A 16,722-nucleotide genomic window follows, 5' to 3' on the forward strand; every position below is an offset into this window, starting at 1 on the left:
AAAAAGCAGGACATTTCATATATGTAGAGATTATATAATACATAACAAAAAGACAGGAGAGAGAGGAGAAAAGAGGAAAGCAGAGAATGGGAGGCTGGTTGCAGGCAGTGTTAAGGCTGAGTGAGAAGAGAAGAAGAGAGAGAAGAAAAGAAGGGACAGGCGTACCTCTTTAAGGTCATTGTCCAGCCCCAGATGCTCAGAGTGCTGTTTGTGTCTGTCTGTCCTGCGCTGAGCTGTGGCAGTACGGTTGGACCACCTACTGAGAGAGTATCTCACATTAGAATTCACATCACACATGCGCACGCACACACACACACACACATACACACACCGACACAGATACAGATACAAATCCCCCCCCACAGGTATACATGCCATCAGATCATGACATGAAAAACAAATGATCTTTATGAATAAAACATTCCAAACCTGGATGGCAAGTAACAACACTTACAGAGCATGTACGCTCCAAAAATGAGGGTCAAAGGTTATACAAGAAAAACAGTATGCATGCATTACACACAGGAGAGCAGAGCAGGTGCCATTCTGAATAATGCATGGAGATAATCGAGTACATCAGCAGACATGCATTTCCATACATAACAGATATACATATAACACCACACCATTATACTCCAGTTCACTACCTGCCAGTAATGTGAAGATACATACATGCAGAAAATATGGTATTACAGCAGTTTAAAATCCTGATTATTTTATAAAACCTTGGTAAACTCAGCCATGTGAGGGGACACGCCTTCAGTGACAATACTCACTTGTTATTGGTTGGTCCCGAGGCTAACACGTCAGCCTGTAGTTTGGGGAAGAAGCCCTGTTGGTACTTGCCCTGGCCAATCTTCATGTCCAGCAGATGTGGGTGGATAGCTGTGTGGTCAATCTTCATCAGCCGCTGTTCAATGGCCTGGGCTGAAAAAAGGAAAGGAAAAAAAAAAACACTTTCTATAATCTTACAGATGCCAAATGACTTATTACTGACATACATTTCAGATTCATTTGACCAGAATCGATTTCAGAATCAAGTGCGAGAAAGCAAGAAAGTGAGCAGAAAAATCAATTTAAAAGCTGGATATACTATGGATCAGTATGAATGAGGTCAAGTGACTTTGCGTTCAGACATTCAGTATTTTTTTACTAAATGAGTTGCATATAAAAGCTTTTTGAGGTGACCTCATCAAAGATGCACGTCCAATCAGCTGAGGCCGAGGATGCTCTGGAGTTTTGTGCTTGAATGAGTGGGACATTGTGCATTCAGTTTGAAAAGAAATGCTTTGTTACTTTACTGTCTGACTACAAAACAGTGAGTCAATAATAAGTTTCTGAGCCCAGATATAGAGCATCTATTCTATTCCACCCACCCTCAGATTAGTAGTCACAAAACACATAACCAGTACATAGATCAGAGCAATGCACATGCACAGACGCGCATGTGCGCACGCACAAACACAAACACAAACACACACACACACACACACACACACACAAATACACACACACACACACACTACAATGCTGGACTTTAGTGCTTCTCTGCAGGGACTTTGGCAGGGCTTCAAAGAGCCCTGTTTGTGCAATTAATTAAAGGACATGCTGTTCAATTCTTTCATCCTGTCCTTTCTCCATCCTCCTGCCTCTTCATCACAGTCTCCCCTCTCTCCCTCAAACAGGGATGAACCTCCAGAGAGAAAGAGTCCAGACAGGTAAAGAAGAAATGGATACACAGGCAGACAGACTGAATGCTTATGGCAGACAATATGTCTGCCATGACCTCTGCTCAAGATTCAGTGGTTAGTGCAGAGCATTTACCAGACTACAGCAACCCTCTGGACCTCCAACACTCCCTCTCTCTCTTTGTCTCTCAGGAGTATTACAGCGCACTTACCCACATGAAGCCCCAAACCTACCCTCCAATCATTAAACAACATGGGAGGGGAAAAAACAAGAGCTGACTGCTTCATGTGCACAAAAGAAGCCCTGTCATCTAAGGCAGACTAAGCCTGTCTCTTATCACCTTAAAGGGAAATGAGCAGGGCAAAGTTGAGCTCAGCTGAAGAATCTTGTTTTACAGAGCACTTTTAAGAACGACAGCATCAGCACCTTTAATGTGGTTTCACTGAGATGCCCCTGAGGAGCTGGACTTTAACATCACATGCCCCATTAATATGTTTCAGTCTATTGCACTCAGCTTACAAACATACACCCTGTAAACCACACACACCAGTCAGTAAAGCACCACCACATACAGACTTTCTCTCTGTTTTTAACCTGCACAGCCCTGACTCAGATATACCTACTGCACACACAGCAGCAATTAGAGACTTAATGAGCTGCAGCCTGGCAAGCTAACTGGTGAGATACAACACACATACACACACGCACATGCGCACACACACAGACACACACACAGACACACATTTTTGAATGAGTCTGCAAGGTTTTAAATGGAAGCAAGGTTTTACTTTCATTAAAATAATGACTGCAATTTTCTGTCTTTTTGCATCTGTCAAGTGTCTAATCACAGGGAAGCAGTCTCAAACCCACCAATAAATACACGTGTGTCGCAGTGTCTTATGAGGTGTGTGTGTGTGTGTGTTCTAGCCCTTAATATTTCTCCATTCTCAAACTTGAACAGTGTTTCCCAATCCTCTGCATTACCAACACATCCGTGTTAAGACATGTAAAACAATTGTTATAGCCTAACTCTAGCACCTTTATTCATACCAGCAACTTATAATGAAGCTCTTGAAGAGCGTAAACAAGGGTGCTAAATATGAGAGAGCCAATAACGTCCTCATGTCTGCCCTCTACACCCCTCCTTTCTATCACCCCAAAACCTCAACAGCAAACAGAGCAATTGTGATCTGTCTAAGTCCAGCCCTCTGTGCCAACACTCAACAGCCTCGGAAACTAGAGCATTTCGAATCACTTTAAGTCCAGCCCGCTTCACCGTCACTCCACTCACTCGACTCTTTGAGGACAGTGCACTTCTGGTACTTGGAGGATCGCAGGCTGGGTGCGCGAACGTTGTACAGACGAGCCTTTTCAATGCGCCCGTCAAAAACGCGGAGAAGAGGCTCTTTCTCCTCCCACTGAGACATGATCTTGTTGTCAATGAAGGTGGCAAACATCTGAGTCTCAATGAAACGCGACAGGAAAGGCAGGTAGGGCTCCGGCTGGTCTGACAGGAAGGAGGCCTATATTATGGAAAGAAGAGGGTATAAACACACACATACACACACACACACACACACACACAGGATTATCAACCTGGCAGTGAGGTGTGAAGGTGTAAACTTGGTTAGCTGATGCTACGCAATATCCATAATACTCATGAAATATGTATTATAACATCTGACAGTAATACCATTAAGCCAATAAAACCAAGTCATAAAAAATAAACCACAACATTAATATTATTGACGTACACACACACACACACACACACACACACACACACACACACACACACACACACAAAACATCAAAGCACATTTCAAGACTTTGCCTGCTTGTTAATAGGAACCCAAGCACTGAGGCCTCAAAGACCAAAACAACTGTTTGTGTAAGTTACTTACAGCGTTCATAAATATTAATTAGTCTCATCAAAACTTGTAAAAGTCAGTTGTCTAACTTTATAGACAACACTCTAACCACCAACTATTTAATGTGTAAGTACATTGTAATAAAAAACATAGTGACAGAGGAGAAACTGTTATTAAGATCCAGTAAACAAACCTTGATGAAGGAACAATACAGAACTTCATACGATGCTTTAACTATACACATACACCTCAGAGAACTCCCCCTCATCTTTAACAACAATTAGTGGTAGTGTTAATTAGCCTACAACTGTGGCAGGTTCCAGGGTACACTTATGAGGAGAATGTGTTTTAATGGGTGTGGGAGAACTTCAGTGGGCATGCTGCACCATGTTAGGGACGGTTCACTGTGCATTTATATTAAAACGTCTTTATGACTGTGTTCATGGTATTAAACCAGCTCTACTCACCTTGTCAAAATTGTGCATCTGTTCTCGGTTAGTCAGCCAAGACTCTAAATCAGGAGCACTCTGGATGACAAACGCCTCATAATCGGCAAACATGGCAGTGAAACGTCCGGCAAACACTTCCCGGAGCTGAACGGTCAGCTTGGCGTTCCTCAGCTCCTCTTCATCTGCCGCGCTCATCCGTCCTCCGTCTCTCCCAGCCTCTCCCGTCGATGCGTGAGCCCTGCTCAGGGCCTCCAGGTGGCCCACGCTGACCCCAGTCCGCTTGGCTAGAGCCTGCAGGCGCTCCAGTGTGGCGTTGCCCTGGAGGAGCTCCAGCACGTCTACGGCTCGGCCGCCAATGTTGCCGTTACGTCCGTCGTCGACTAACTCCTTCAACACGTTGTTTTTGAGCTCAGTTCCTGGCGTGGAGTTCTGAGTGGTGGTGGTGGTGGTAGTGGGAGATGTGGCGCCTCCCTCTGGAGACACGCCAAAGTGGAGCAGTACCTCACTCAGCTCCTGGATAAACTCCGTCTTATTGGGAAACTGGGGAAAGTCCTCCGGCAGCTCGATGCAGTGGTTATCAATGTCAACAAAACACAGGTTAGCCTGAGAAGAGAAACAGAAAACATGACGATGAGTAAATGAAAGAAAAAAACAACAACATGAAGGTTACCTGCACCTAACTGATTTTGGTTGTAATCTCAACCCTCCAACAATTTGTTTTACACTACTTTTCTGTGTTTTAAAAGGTCTCACTATGTTATATATGACAGTAAATCATGTAATGATGGTGTCACACTGTGGTCTACTAAGGTGACTGGAACATATTTAGACACAAGAGAGGACAGAACTGTACAACAGAACACAAGGACTGGAACTGTGTGTGTGTGTGTGTGTGTGTGTGTGTGTGCGCGTGTGTGTGTGTGTGTGTGCGTCTGATATAGACTAAATGTATGATCCGACCAACAAAGATTATACACCCACAAATACACAGATATGCATAGTCACAATTGTGGGCAAGAAAAGACACACACACACACACACACACATACACACGCACGAACGCACAAATATTCTTAAGTGCATCATCCCACAGCCCTGGCACCTAAAGCCTGTTTTTGAAGAGAGGGAGATACATTTTACTGGGTCTGAAACATGACTAATATCTTAGGGTATTTCATTCTGGTATCATCTATCTAGTGTACAGGGATAAACTAAGGCATAAAGATCAGTGGGTACTGGAAGGTCAGCGCAACTGAACTAAAGGGAATGTGCTCTCAGGTATCTGAATCACAAAAGTGTAAAAAAAAAAAAATCATGAACAAAAAAAGATTTCTCAGATTTAGAAACTTTACCTCTCAGGTACATGTGGGTAGGATATCAAGAGATTACAGCTCCAAAAAATGATCACTTTTATTATTATTAAATTATTATATTATTACAAACCAAATTATGAAACCGGTCCTCTCTCATGCCGTCAACTGTTTCTCATAAACAAAAATTATGTGTATGTTTGTGTGTGTGTGTGAGACAGAGAGAGAGAGAGAGAGAGAGAGCGCGTGGGTGAGAAAAACAAACTGCATATGGGAGAGAGAGGGATAAGAGAGATAAACAGTAACTAAGATGTAACATCTACCATATTTCTGGAAATTCAAAGTGGATATACCTGCAAAGTGACAGTACAAATATAGGGAAATATTATATATGCAATTTGAAGAGAGTAAGACTGAGCAACAGGAGAGAGAGAGACAAAACCAGGGGATGGGTGTGTGTACGTGTGTGTGTGTATGTATTGTGTGTTTTTGGACTATCCCTTGCCTTGGGACACTGGTTCTGTATGGGCACTCAAATCTAATATCGTCTCTTGTGTGTCTAGTTGACAGAGAAACTGCACAGTGTGACTATGTCCTTGGTTTGCTTTGGATACTTCACTACACTGCACTGGCAGTCTGTCATAGAAATTCATTATACTCCCAAACGGCCCTGAACACAAAGTCTGTGTGTGTGTGTGTGTGTGTGTGTGTGTGTGTGTGTGTGCGCGCGCGCGCGCGCGCACGCGCGTGTGTGTGTGCGTGTTCTGAAGAGCAATACTACAACATAAATTGCAAGGCCTTTTTCAGAACATTATGGTACTATTGCGTTAGTGGCAGTGCTCATAAGCCTTTATTCCTTATAGCCCTCTGATGACCCTTATTCTGCAGCAAACGCGGCAGGATTGACAAAACCTTACAACACATCACTATCTCAGCTACCGACTGCAGCTGTTTCAGAGTTTCACAAACCCAACAACATGTTCATGTTTAGATGACAAATGTTAAAAAAAAGAAAAGACAAACATTTTGAGTTGGTACGTGACCACACAGATTTTAAGGACAAACTAAAACTAAATAGATTTCTGTGTCCACTTTAGCATGGCTTAAGATGTTTGTTTTTCATTGAGGTTTTAAAGGCTTTCATGTCAAACCTGACCTTGTGTGAAGGTAAAGCAGGGCAGTGCAGCACTGTCGTTAGGAAACACTGTGTCAGCTGTGTCATGAGCACTTTACGACAGAGGAGAACAGGAGATGGAACTGTCTCCCCACTTCTACTGCTCCCTATAGACTCTCTCTACTGCTCCCTATAGACTCTCTCACCTGTCCCATCACACTCTTCAATGTGAGGTTTTTGTCCCACAGCATGGACAGGGGCAGAGAGGAACAGAAGTGTGTGTGTGTGTGTATGTGTGTGTGTGTGTGTGTGTGTGTGTGTGCATGGGAGGGGGGGGGGCATGCACGTGCGTTTTGGACTGCAGCTCCTTGCTGGCCCTAGTTAATCTCACAGTGTGTGTGACCCTGAGGGAGAGAGAGAGAGAGAGAGAGAGAGAGAGCTCACTTGTTAAAAACCTCATGTGCGTTGCCCTGTGAGTTTCTGCCCGTCAGCAGTCAAAGCACAGATCTGAGCAGACAATGTGCGGAATCTTTTGCTGATTCATACTCTGACTAGGATACAAAGCAACCATACAGATATATTCTAAAGCATGTTATGTTAGCTGGTGTGTGAAATTCTGCAGGAACTGTTAAGAGAGCAGAAGCGGATTTCTCATAAGATCCAGTTTCAAACAGGTGAATGCCTCGTCGTACTAAAGAAAATAGTACAGCATTGGGATGTTATCAAATGCTCTATTACACTACTACCAAAAACACATCCTTACGTTAGCTTGACCTACATAACTCTACATTGACCAGGAGCTTTGATTATCACGGACACATTTGCTGTGACGACAAATCCAATTAGACAGTCAATGTAAACAACAGAAGGAGCAGAAATTCTCATTCACAGATGAGGACGTGCACCCGCGATTCTCTTATCAAAATCCTAGTTTGACTCTAGCCTTTTTTCAACCCTGTCACCAAAGAAATTCTACGAAATAAAAATATTCAAGCCAAGCTCTCGCACAGGCAAAGGGGGGGGGGGGGTATAAAAGGGAATTTGAGGAAATGTGAAATTTGAGCATCTATACAGAACAGGAGAGATTAACTGGTCCTGAAAGAGAGCAATGGAAACTTGACTGGATGCTTAAACACACACACACACACACACAGCCATGGCTCAGTACACTCTTATCTGGATTAAGAAAGGGAGTGCTGAAGCAGGGTGGTCAAAAATAGATATAAAGAAAACATTTTTTTCTTCTAGGAAAAATGGCAGCCTTGTCTGAAGCAGCTGAAAGCTCACTAAGCTGTATGTCATAACATGCATTGACTTATCTTGGTTAAGCCCCCCTCCCCCCCCAACAATAAAGATCATTAAAGTTAAAAGCTTTCCTCTTGCAGAGATGGTCAGGGAAGTACAACATGTATGAGGGTGATGAGTGGTGTCTCCTTGTGTTTGTGTTAAAGGGAGGAAAGAATGTGTGTGTGCCTGCATGTGTATTTACAAAATGAAAGAAAAAGAAAGACAAAGCTGATATGAATGTGTGCGTGTGTGAGAGCAAACGAGAGAGAGAGAGAGAGAGAGAGAGAGAAGGCAAAAGGAGACGGAGAGAAAGAGAGAGAGAGACAGCGAGAGAAAGAGAGAGAGAGACAGACAGACAGAAAGATGGAGACAGACACATGAAGCTGACCTCCTGAGGCAGCTCCAGTTTGGAGCGGTCAGTGTCTTCTTTAGACTGCAGGCCCATGAGGTAGGGCACTGGGGCGTCCAGGAAGTGCAGCAGCGAAGCAGGCAGGATGGGCACATAGACATGCTGCCACTGGAATGGGAAGAGCAGGGTGTTGATACTTTCAGCCACCACCATCAACCTCTGATAATCTAGAAAAAGGGAGAGGGGGGGGGGGGGGTGGAGACAAAAGATCTTCAACATTTAAATAACAGTATTTCCAGAAATTCAATATGGAGTTAGATAGAAAGATAGAATGCTCACACAGAGTAACAAATCTACATTTCAGCAAAATATATTTAGAATGTATGCCACATTCCATTACAGACTCACTTGAAACCCTCTTTACCTGTAATTGTTCTGCTGTGTGTGTGTGTGTGTGTGTGTGTGTGTGTATATATATATAAGCTTTAAACCCTTTGAGAGAATCCATTCCTGTGCAGTATCCATCTTATGCTTTCTGCTTAGTTAAACTCCCATTTCACTGGTTCTAAAACAAACTTAATTCATTGGTCTTAGCGTTTACATCAAAAGAAAAACCATCATTAAAACTCATTAAACACTTCTGAGAAAAAAAAACACACACACAGTGATCCCAATCTTGTCAACAAAGAGCACAGTTTACCACAATGTAGAAAATCTCAGAGAGAGACTGCCATTGTGAGAGAAGTGTACATGACAATACTGTCCTGTTTAACACACATATGTTGAGATGGTAAGAAAAGCCAGGGGCACAGAAGGACAGAATGTGATGGATCACCGCACATTCAACAGTGTCAGTGGGGAGCGGAGTGCCATCCTTCTGAAGATCTCAACTCCATTTCTATAACCATTTAACTGAAATCCATGAAGCCCCACAGTAAAACCCAGGAAAATGAAATTTCTATTACAACCGTCTGCGTTTCAGAAAATGTGTATGAGTCTATGTTTCTGTCTCTGTCTCTCACTTGTCTGACTCCTACGTGTCTGCGTCGGCCTCTCCTGTCTGTCTCTTACGTGTCTGTGTTGCTCTCTCCCCTCCAAGTGTGTGTATATGTGAATGTGTTTGACGTGAGACCTTGCAGGTTCAGAGATCTCCTACAAAGGCATTCTTCAGACCTTGCCTGCGTCCTGATACTTGCTCAGTGTTACAAGATCCTAATCTTGGCTGATAATCACAGGGACAATAAAAAGACAATTAAGCTACTAACCATGCTTCCGTTTGACAAGTCATCAAATGCGCAACCATTTCTTTTTCTTTTTTTCCAAAACAAAAATTAAATGTGACATATTTCAATTCATTTCTATCTGACGGCCTGAATAGCACTCGTGTGTGACCCTTCAAGAAGTTATCATTCTTGACTCCATAGCTGAGGGGCACTAGCTATGCCACTCATGAATACACTGTGCATCTTTGTAACATCTCCCTTTCTTTTCAAGGTGCTCTCTGGCTCTACATTCGGCTGTTGCTAGCTACTGCGTCATTAATAAATTTAAAGAGAAAGGAAAGGCTCTGACAAGCTGAGATGAATGTAAGTAATGTCTTCAGCAGCAGAGCAGCGACAGGGCCTGTAACTGTCCTCTTCACTGCAGACAGAGGCCAACCATCAGCATTCAGTGGAAGAGCCACACCATCCTGTCGGCTCCTGACAAGGTTATTACATGGTAATGAAGGAGTGAGTAAAAGTGTGTGTTCTAATCAGTATTCAGGGGCACCAGACATCGAGTCTTTCCGTAATTGAGGGGAAAATTAGGGGCTTGAAATTTGGCCTGCGCTTTGTCTAGCACAACGGCGTATCGTCCAACCCTGACCGAGTTTAGCTCTGCACAGGTAAATCATTAAATGTTATATAACACTCTGTCTTGAAAAGAGGACTCTAGAAGAACTACATAACATCACTGTGAAACACTGAACAATACCACACTGATGAAAACAATAAAATTGTTATGTACGTGTATGAGAGAGATTGCTGAAGACAAGCCTATGGCTGTGGTACTCCAGTCAAAATGAAAGTGTGCATTGACAACAGATTGCAGGATAAATGCAATACAATGCAGAAGGAGGACATGAACGCCAGCACACATCCTGTGCAAAGTTAACCTCAAGTCTCCACGCTCTTTAAAAGTCAACTTTACCGGCTGTGACATTTAAGGACTGACTGACTGACTGACTGCACCCTCACTAATGTAATCATTTTTAACTCCTCAAAGATTCATCTGAGGAACACTGACAGATGCAGCACTCTGAGGGAGGAACTACACATCCACAAAAACGTTTTAAAAGATGACTCAGCATCCTCACTCTTTCTCAGCCATTCTGTCTTTCTTCTTTTGTTCCCTCCTCTCTTGTTTTCAGACAGACTTCTGATTTAATAATGCAGGGATGTACTTGATCTCTGAACAACCCAGAGGGCTTCATTAGCTGTTAGCATCAACATTAGCGCAGCTTGCCATGAAAATGTAATATTCATAAAACTCTTCCAACTTTTCCTAATGAACACTCCCCACATCAAAGGCACAGTAAAAGAACAGAAAGAGAACTAAGTGATGATCTTAAGTCCTGCCTTTTCTCAACCTACGTGACCTACTCAAGGTCAGTAAGGACAGTGACTGATTCTGTGGGAGTGTATTTTTCTTCTCCTTCTTTCGAAAGCTCTGATGTCTGTGTTATGAAGGCTGCCTACGCATACTCTTACCCACCCCCGGGAATACGTGAAGTGTTAAAGTGCCTTCAAAAAGTATTCATACCCTTTCACTTTTTCCATACTTTTGTATGTTCTACACTTGATTCAGAATGGATTAGATTTATTTTTTGCCATCAGTCAACATACAATACCCCACAATAACACAGTGAAAACCCTGTCATTTGAAGAGCGCCCACACTGGCTAGGGAGGGCATGAACTACTATGTTAGCATAGACTACCACATGACTAGAGAAGATACCTCTTGGCCCTAAAGAGGACTTATATTGCATGACATTTCATGTTATAGGAGAAATGCAAATTACAGCACAAAAATTTGACTGCAACTGTCCCTGAAGTTGTTTATTTGATGGTTATGGTTGAAAATGAGAGTGGTGAACACTCAGAGTGAAACTGTAACTCAGCAGATGGACAGAGATGGAGATGCATCTTTGTTCGTAGATAGGAAGATGAGAAACTGCTGGTACACAAATCACTCTGCCAAACAAACCTGTCTCCTACCTATTTCTGCTCACTAGGCAGACTCATAAATAAAACAAAGATTTGAACTGAACACTCAGATAAAGATGGATGAAACGACCACGTTAAACTGTTATCTCGTGTGCTTATATCTGGCGTCGAGGAGATGCATCAGTTTTGTTCCAATCTCCAACACTATTCAGCGGCATGACTCCTACCCTGTGAGTAGAGCAGTATCTGCATCTCCAGCAGTACACAGGTGAAGAGCTGCACTAGATTCTCCACCCCCAGCAGCTGGAAGGCCTGACCCAGGGGAAAGTCGGCCAGGGGCAGTTCTCTGGGGCCTGGGCGCTGGCATACGATGGGCTGGTAGATGGCATGGAACTTGAGGGAGCGCCCGGGCGGCGGGAGTGGCACCTCGTACAGGACGTTGTGGATGTAGCTCTCCAGTGGCAGCGGTGGAGGTTGAGGGGATGTAACAGCCCGGTGCAGCTGCTCCAGAAAGCGTTTGCAGGCGTGCATGAAAGGCATGGGCGCAATCAGACACAGAGCCTTGGACACGTACAGCGTGTCGCGAGACGCGTCGTATCCCCCCGAACCGGAACAGGCCCCGCAAGAACCGGCACCGCTGACCTGAGAGGATGAAGACGACGGGGTCTCCGCTTCGTCCAAGCTGCTGGCTAATGAGTCCATGCTGGAGGAGGAGGAGGAAGTGGAGGAAGAGGAGGAGGAAGAGGAGGTAGGGCAGGGGTTGGTGGGGGAAGAAGCGTGCTCGGCGTGATGCATCTGGTGCAGCGTCTGCATGGCGGCACAGATCTGCGGGCTGGTCACCTCCTCGTAGAAAGTGAAGACGAAACCATAGGTGCGAGTGCCATCCTCTTTGGTGATGAGAAAAGAGTGGAACTGTGGATCCCTGTTGTCCTTCTGAGTGCGAAAAGACAGGCCTTTGGGCAGGCAGAGCTAGGGACAAGAGGGAGAGGGAGAGGAATTGAAATAATGCATTTTTTACACTGTTACTCCACATTATTTAGCTGCTTATCTCACTGGTAATAGCGGCAAGTTATAATCTTGTTATGACAGCATTAATGGACTAGTTGTCAAAACAAAAGGAAAGAAAAAGACAAGACTAATTACAAAGCAAATATGCTGACAGATGGACAGAGCAAAATATAACCAGTTGGTACATTTTTACATTTAATATGTGCCCTCTCTACATAATCCAATCGTCTGAATGCCACCAGGGAGAAGCCAAGTCTAAAACATTGAAAATCAAAAACAGTCCCAGTAAACAAGAATAAACAAGCCTCATGCTGATTTGGAGGGCAGTGATGACTACCAGCTTCAAACCAAAATACTCCCCCCCTTTTGTACTTTATGAACTTGCACAGATACAGGCTTGTTCATCAAGGGAGACACATAAACTCTGATTAAATTCTATAGAGAAACAGTGAATTGTAATTTCACCTGACAGAAGCGGTCATTGTTCAGTCTATATACATCTAAAATTAAAATGGACCTGTGAACACATTTAAATGACCTGACTGATTCTGTAAATTCAGTCTGGCCTACTTCTGGAATCTTCCTTTTTTTAAGATCCATATCCTTTTAAAATTGGTAAAGAGAAGAATTTTTACTGGAGGTATGTATTGGAGAAACAGAGGGCAGGCGCACAAGTGTCAGAGAGAGAGAGAGAGAGAGAGAAAGAGAGAGAGGGAGAGATTTGTGAAAAGCAGAGCTGAAATATGAAAAATAATAATAAGTACTGCTTTATCCAGGTCTGTTGGGACTAGAAGCAGAGAGAATGATTATGACTAAGATTATTCTGTGTATGTATTTGTGCATATGTGTGTAGGAAGATATTCGTAGAGGACAGCGGAGAGGATGCACGTGTCTTTAGCAGTCTGGCATAACCATCTATGCTCTGTTGTGTCCTTCTCTACTCGTTTTGCCTGGCTTCTGTTACTACCTCAGTCTTTATGTATAAATGTAATCGTGTGAACCTCTCTGACAATAAGCAATGCTGGATTGATTGGACCAGCCTGGAGGAAGGTCTATGACATCACAGCCCAGCGCTCAGGTGTTCTGTTCCAGTCTACAAACGTGCACGGCGGGCTTTTTCCATGCTGATGTAAGTGGAGAACTTGAGCTGAATAATTCATACTTTGGTCTCTAGAGCTGAGCATTGCTTTTGGAGAGCTATCGGAAAAAATGACCTTTAGGTCAGAGGATCAGGTTACTGACTCGATGATCTGCACTGGAGACCAAATTCTCATCTGTTTTGCAGCAGCTTCACTGCAGTGCATGAGAGTGTGGACTGTGAAGCTGCCAATCTTTATCTGGACCCATGTCACTCAAAAGGATGACTGCCTGAAAAATTTGGTGTCCAGACATGACATGAAGATTTTCCTCTGATCTAGAAATACTCAAAGACAATTTACATCTTTTTCTCCTGATAACCCAGGTTCTCTTGTCAAATCCTTATGCCTTAATTTCATTTTCCCAAAACTGCTAACTGGAGCAAAAATGGAAAATAGCAACAGTCATCCATGGCTTACAAAGCCCCATGGGAAACTTTAAAGATGAAGGGATTAGATATCACTTCGTTACCCTTGATCTTTTGAAAGAGCAGACCGAACCCTTATTCCGAGAAGAAATGTGCATTTGAAATGCATTACATAATCTAGAGTGCTGCTCTTTTGCTTGACCGGTACCATGGAAAGCCTGCCCTGTCCTAGGCAGAGTGCATTTAGCCCATTTGATCTAAGCCAAGTGGTCTCCCACATGCCTTCTCAGAACCAGCGCTGGGGAGGTCTGTGTACTTAAATTGCGTTTTTGTATTTCGTAATTTTATTGGATGGTCTTGGAAAACTAATACTGCAGTATATTTCAGAATGATCAAAACACATCTCCCACTCATGCTCAAAGGTTAGGTTAGGTCGGTAATGTGATTTACCTCTCTGCTTTCATTCTGTATTCCTGACCTTGTTTTCTGTTTGGTGGCGAGGGCATCAGTTCACCAGTGTGAAATGTTGGCTGACCCATAAATTGTTATGCTATTGTGTTGTTCTTGATAGTATTTTCATATAGAATTTTGTGAGCTTAGGCCCACACTAAATTTGTATGTGATTAATATTATTAATTTTTTTATCACCGTTAGCTTAGCTATAGGCTAGCTAGTAAACTAATCAGGTGTGACATATAATGAGGGCTAAACCAGTCTCTCATCGGGAGCAGCTATTTTGTCCAGCTAGCTAGAAAGACCCATTGTAAGTCTTTTGTAATAGCACTGTAATTTTTGGATCGTATTCTATTTTAAGTCCATTTTAATTCAAACAATTAATTATTCTTTATTAATATGATTCAAATGAGCATTTCCCATAACATATATTTTCACGTTCTCAAAGTACAAAATCATGTATTTATTTTATCTTGAAATATTATTCTGCATTCTGTATAAGAATACAAACTGTATTTTTGCCTTTGACAACTGCTATGTAACATACTAGTAATAGCTACTGAGATGACTAGTAATAGCTACTGAGATGACCTGTGAAATGGTAGATGAGACAGGGTTAATGTGCAAGGTCTTAGTACTATAAGCAAAAAGTACATTAAAGTGTACTGAATAGAATTCAAAGTACATTTTTTAAATCATAATTATAGCAGCTTACCTACACGAATTACATTACTTACCATGTTAACTGCATCCTGGTCAAACGGGTTACACTCCACATTCTCAGGATAGTGGGCTAGCACCTTAGATTTAAATGTTCTTTTCAAGGGGCTCTGGTCAAAGTTCTCCCCTAAAAAATGAAAGAAAAGAGAAATTGAGGTTTCTATTGTGAGAGGACATAGAAGAGTGGCTTCTCTTGAATGAAAAGTTGCAAGGTAAAAGAGAGAAGTATATGAAAAGTTTTTTGTGTACACACGTTCTCAATAAAACAAAAAAAATATGTTTTAAAATAACAGCGAAGGTAGGAAATAAGTAGGGGTATGAAATTATAGAATACACCTCTCTGTGAAAAGAGAGATGTCTGCAAAAAAGGTAGACAGGGCAAGAGGAAGAAATAGTAGAATCTTGATCAAGACCAGCATATTTTGCATGTGCGCCCGTACACACACACACACTAACACACGCACGCACGCACGCACGCACACACACACGCACACACACACGCATGCGTTCACAGGCACATGCACAAACATGCACACGCACACGCATGCACACAGTTTTATCCACAGGGCCAGGGTCTTCTGCTCTGTCATGAGTAATGACTTAAGGTTTGAGATGGGCCTTTATGGACTGTCTGCAATACTCCTCTATATCATTCATATCTGTGGTCTGCATTAAAAGTGTTTAAGAGGAATCAGTGCTACCAGCTGCTGACGTTTTCATCTGTGTTAACTGTCAGGTAGAAGTTATAGGCAGTGATTTGACTGGAACGTAATCTAACATGTGCCAACTGACACACATGTGCTCAGGGCCAGGAGGCCCTGCGTGAAGTACGTAGGAGACTGAAAGGCGATTTCACTGGTAATCCCTCAGGTGAGCTGGAGCTGAACAGCTCAGTAAATTATGTCTATTGTGTTCTATAATTACTATTCAAATCAGAACAAAGCTCAGTCATGCAGAGAAACGGCTGGACCTGCGTCTTTAATCCCCACACGCTGACCTATATGCCCAGTAAAGTCTCTGCTCATCACCCAGCGTGTCCAGCCAGCCCAGCTGGGTCAAGTCTGACATAGAATTCACGACTGAACACTAAAATTTCTGACTGCTTGTACAAATGTGTAACAAAATGAATAACTCTATTACTTGATCAGAACTGACTGGTATAATGTAATTGTAGGGATGGGAGGAATGGTAAATTTGATGAAATAAATATTAATTGAAAAAAAAAAAAAAAAACAACAGATGGTCTGTGACTACAGGAATGAATGTCTGATTAGTCGTAATTAGATATAGGAGTGAAGATGGGATAATGCTACTGAGCAGAAAGTTAAAATACTTTTGTTGTCTTTGGAGCACCTACCGTTTGCATTGAGGAAGCATACACACACACACACACACACACTGTAATTTTTAAGGGAAGGTGACAGAGCGTGTATACAGGACAAGGTTAGACCAGAACACATTTAGAGTAATTCTTCTAACACAAAGCAGAGTGGTAGACAGGGTTAGATAAGAGTGAATGAGGGTTACATGGAGTAGAGAGGAATTTTTCAGACGGAAATGTCATTATCAACTTCACTCTCTTTTTCTTCACATCAATTTGTTTTTCCATTTTATAATCACACAGCACGTCTGTATTGCTTCACCCATTCATGTCCTTGCTCTGCTCTCTCTTGACTCAGGCCCATTCTTCACCCCACTCTGAAGCTGCGTCTTCATGTTTATGTATGTCCGTGTCTGAGTATGTGCACACATGAATATGTA

General features: G+C 42.7%; 1 protein-coding gene across 8 annotated transcripts in view; it reads right to left on the reverse strand.

Annotated features, from left to right (window-relative positions):
* dennd5b (DENN/MADD domain containing 5B) overlaps positions 1 to 16,722 on the reverse strand; it is a 56,159-nt gene that overhangs the window by 14,083 nt on the left and 25,354 nt on the right. For 6 of the 8 annotated variants that reach the window (XM_030788749.1, XM_030788732.1, XM_030788716.1 and 3 more), the window contains 7 exons: positions 14,979 to 15,088; positions 11,504 to 12,245; positions 8,109 to 8,296; positions 4,028 to 4,612; positions 2,981 to 3,212; positions 777 to 927; positions 166 to 259 (listed from right to left, as the gene is read on the reverse strand). In XM_030788749.1, coding sequence (XP_030644609.1) covers positions 166 to 259; positions 777 to 927; positions 2,981 to 3,212; positions 4,028 to 4,612; positions 8,109 to 8,296; positions 11,504 to 12,245; positions 14,979 to 15,088 — 2,102 coding nt within the window. The remainder of the gene's footprint in view (positions 1 to 165; positions 260 to 776; positions 928 to 2,980; positions 3,213 to 4,027; positions 4,613 to 8,108; positions 8,297 to 11,503; positions 12,246 to 14,978; positions 15,089 to 16,722) is intronic. The other 2 variants (XM_030788740.1, XM_030788724.1) reach the window with 1 other exon arrangement.

Source organism: Chanos chanos, chromosome 1 (genome assembly GCF_902362185.1).
Source record: "Chanos chanos chromosome 1, fChaCha1.1, whole genome shotgun sequence".
Taxonomy (NCBI): domain Eukaryota; kingdom Metazoa; phylum Chordata; class Actinopteri; order Gonorynchiformes; family Chanidae; genus Chanos; species Chanos chanos.